The 4,041-nt window shown below is 39.2% G+C and overlaps 1 protein-coding gene across 1 annotated transcript; it reads left to right on the forward strand.

Annotated features, from left to right (window-relative positions):
• The first annotated feature begins 2,887 nt into the window (after positions 1 to 2,887).
• LOC128472635 (claudin-8-like) lies at positions 2,888 to 3,586 on the forward strand. Its single transcript, XM_053454548.1, has one exon. The coding sequence runs from the start codon at positions 2,888 to 2,890 to the stop codon at positions 3,584 to 3,586; it is 699 nt and encodes a 232-aa protein (XP_053310523.1).
• The last annotated feature ends 455 nt before the right edge of the window (positions 3,587 to 4,041 follow it).

Raw genomic sequence — 4,041 nt, forward strand, 5'->3', positions numbered from 1 at the left:
ATTTATGGTGCCTCACAGATCTAAGCTATGACAATGGTCACATTCCAGGCTTATCGACAGGTCTGCTGAGTATTCCTAGTGACTCAGTACCTCTCGTGTTTCCCCAACATGTGTGGCTATAGATCGAACACTTAACATTGTGTTTGTTTTAGATCACTGGAAACGTGGAGGCCATTTTTTGAGCATCCCATGCCAGTGCCATGAGATGGCGCTCGCCCCGGAGAGCCTTTAGTGGGAGGGAACTGGGTGGGGAGTGGGCAGAATGTGGCTGGTAAGTGGCCGTGGCCATACGCTACTCCCCTGCCCAAGAAAGAAAAAAATGTCTAGAGACCCTGGAAGCAGGCTTCACCCAGAAACTCTGGGTCCAACAGAGCGTTCCCAGGTATGGCTGGAAATATGAGTATTGGCATACCTGGTAACTTTCTGGCTCTGGCTACCTGTAGCCCCCTTGTGGAATGCGATTAGGAGGTCCCGCTGAGTGCGTGGTCCTGGAGAGTTCCCAGTTATGAGTATTGGACATCCGATCATACTGGATGGTTCACTTTTACTGTTCACTGCTGGTGGTAACAGTTATTATTCGCCCAAATAATAAAGGAAAGTGCCCTTAGCTTTAATCATTATTAAGAAAATGTAGCGATTCTTTTTTCAAAGTAAAACCACTTTAGCAATGAATAAAGGCTGCCAGATGTTGAAGATACACCGATATATCCAAGATCATTGCAAAGCCTTCTCTGTAGAGCAGAGTAATTTCTGTGAGGTTATTTGCTGGTGCATCATTGGAGGAAGAAGGGGTGATAAGCGTCTGATAGAAGCCAAATGTACTGCATGAGTAGCCACCAGATTTTAGCAATCAAATGCAATTTATTGTAAGAAAAATAATTTTTAATTAGACGTAGACACTACCAATAGTTAAAGGTGGATTATTCCTGGGGTCTGCATGGTAGTCGGGGTCTCCTCACTACAGAGGGAGATCATTTCCGCTCCCTGTATATATGGCTAGCAGCAGACCGCATAAAGTACTTAAGCAGGTGAATACCTGATCCTGAATTTATTATATTATCACATCTTATTAATAGAGTCTCAGCAGATTCCGTAGTGCTAATAAAATGAGGGGAATACAAATTAATTAGAACATTAAAATGAATATACAAATAAAAGAGACAGTTTACTGTCCCATGCAGTCACGCCAACAAAGAATGCAAACAAAAGTACTTTGTAAGTAGACATAAAAAATCAGCAAGAAACTTTAGGAGAAGCTTTTTCCCATTAAAAGTCTCTCCCCAATTTCCCATTTCCAATGAATTATTAATTAACCCCCTAAGGACAATGGGCGGTCCCTAAACCCATTGGAAACAATGCATTTTGAGCCTGTACATGTACGGGCTTTGTCATTAAGGGGTTAAGGACATATAAACCTACCTTCTTATGTCATAAATCGTCATGGAACTAACAAGGGAATGCTACCCCTGAAGCCCAGTTTCTTCTTAATCCGGGCAGGGTAGTGGTATATGACCATCCCTACCGTCTGTCCATGCTTTACCGACAGTTTACTAAAAACCTAGAAAAATTCCCTGTACAATTACATTCATTTGTAACTTATTCTCTTTGAAACATGCTAACATGTTTGCCCTGAGAACATTAATCATGTCTAAGACATGTGTGTCAGACAACCTTAATTTTATATTTAATCCAGAGATATTAAAATCTACTGGTATTCTGTTAAATAAACCCAGGTGACATCTGGCTGGCTTGGATCTGATTAGAATATTAAATAAAAACAAACTTGTCCGATGACCAAAGAGTTACTTGTGGATAAGTCACCGAAAGACAGGAAATGCTAATTAGCATGTGTTCCAGAACTATTTACAGATAAGGTTAATGATGTCACATTCAACGTGTGCCCAATTACAATGTCATCCATTTTTTTTTCTTAGGGTGTTGTCTGTAAGGATTTCTCAGTTTTTTGAGAGGCCATTGTTTTGGGATTTTAGTAATAAACCAGTTCATTAACAAATCCATTTGATTGGATCAAAATCTATCCTGGCTTCATCCTGGATTAAATACCGGTGTGTATATATATATATATATATATATATATATATAGGCAGTCATAATATTATGTATTTTTTCTTTAAAGCTGAGAACTAACATAAAAACCAAGCACCCACCGACCTTCCATCAGTAATAATAAACTCTAGGGGGACATTGTAGATTTTGTTTTCATAGGGAAATCCATTTAAGCAGTAAATCCGAAAGACTAAACATGGAGTCTATATTCAAAAATAACAAGTAGTCTGTTTGTCTTATCTATCATTCCTCGTTAACAGACATAAATTAGCCTTGGGGTTGCTTTCATATAATATTTATGAAACAGCTGCGTTCCTAATACACGGAAGGTCCTGTATGTATTGGTTGTTTTCATATGGATATACCATTTTATTCCCTGGCCAAATAAGACATTTGCGGTCATATATTGTTTTTCAACATGTTTAATCAATTTGCCGGCGCTTTATAATGTGTCTGTATAAATAATACATTCGCATGTATACTTTTTGTTTCGTTTTTCATGTTATGATTTCTTAGGACACGTACTATCTCGACTAAATCAACATTTACCAGCTTAAGGCTAAAAAACACAGCATGAATATTTCATCGGAATTCGGAAGGCACATTAACTCTCAATGTGTATGCAATAATTACAAGTCTGCTTTTGTAATGATGTCATTCATTCTATTGTCTGATGCACGTGACAGGAGTAATAAATACATCTGTCCCTGTCAGTTCTCTTCCACCTGGCTATCTCACCTCGCGTGTGTTAACAAGTACCACTGTTAAACTTTGGTACCTCATCAGGCATTGGGTCTTTGACGCTGTTTGGAGAAGGAGAATGGCCCGATTCTTGGTTCAAGTCCTCGGTGTGATATGTGGGGGTATTGGAATGATTCTAACCTGGATGATCACATTCATGCCACAGTGGAGGGTGTCTCTCTTTTACGAAAACAACGGACTGAATTACAATCGTGTCGATGGAGTTTGGATCAGTAGGTGGGATGGGCTATGGTCCACTTGCATCAGTCAAGTGAGGGGCACAGTAACTTGTAACAGCTATGAGTCCATGGTCTCGGTCACATCTGACTTAAAAGCCGGAAGAGTTTTGGTGGGTTTCGCCCTCACAAAAGCAGTAATAGCTTTTATATTTTCTGTCGTTGGCATGTCGTTCACTCGTTGTCATGAAGAAGGTAGACATGGAAAGAACTGCATGCTCTTAACAGCTGGAATCCTGTACATTTTGAGCGTTGTCCTCATCTTTATTCCAGTGACCTGGACAACAAACAACATTGTTCGACAAGCTTATGATTCTGCTGTATGCAGTGGAGCGGTGAGGATTGAACTGGGAGAGGCTCTATTCTTGGCTTGGCCCACCATGGTGTTCCTACTCATTGGGGGAATAATTATGTGCTGGCTTTGCCCATGTCAAAGAGAGCATATTGAATACATACCACCTAAAGACCAAGAGATGGAATGCAGAGTAATTCACCCAGAAAAAGAATTACCAAGATGCCATGCCAGGGCTGAGTATATCTAACTATACAGGACTCTAGTTATGGTCCAGGAAAGACTCATGGTTTGTTGTGGCCTTTTGTTTGTGGCAGAAGGAACTGTGGTGATGAAAAAAAGGGACAGTCCATTGGAACATCTTTCTCCAAATTACAGAAGACAAAACTTTGAACATTCACAGGCAGAGTATAACAAAAATATTGAAGATGTATTTATCGCTAAAGGGAAATCTCTCCTAAGCGTGCCTTCTGTGGTATTGCACATCAATGTTCAATTCATATTTTAAACCATTTGCAACAAGTTACACGGGAGAAAGGAAGAATACCTTGCAATAATATTATGTGTCCAAGCAATTTATACTAATAGTAATGAACCGGTCCTAATAATTTCATCGTTACACATTTATTATTATTATTGTTATAATTATTATTATTGTTATTATTATGATTATTTAAAAAAAGTGTTGGTCTGTTTACCCAACAG

Source organism: Spea bombifrons, chromosome 2 (genome assembly GCF_027358695.1).
Source record: "Spea bombifrons isolate aSpeBom1 chromosome 2, aSpeBom1.2.pri, whole genome shotgun sequence".
NCBI lineage: Eukaryota > Metazoa > Chordata > Amphibia > Anura > Pelobatidae > Spea > Spea bombifrons.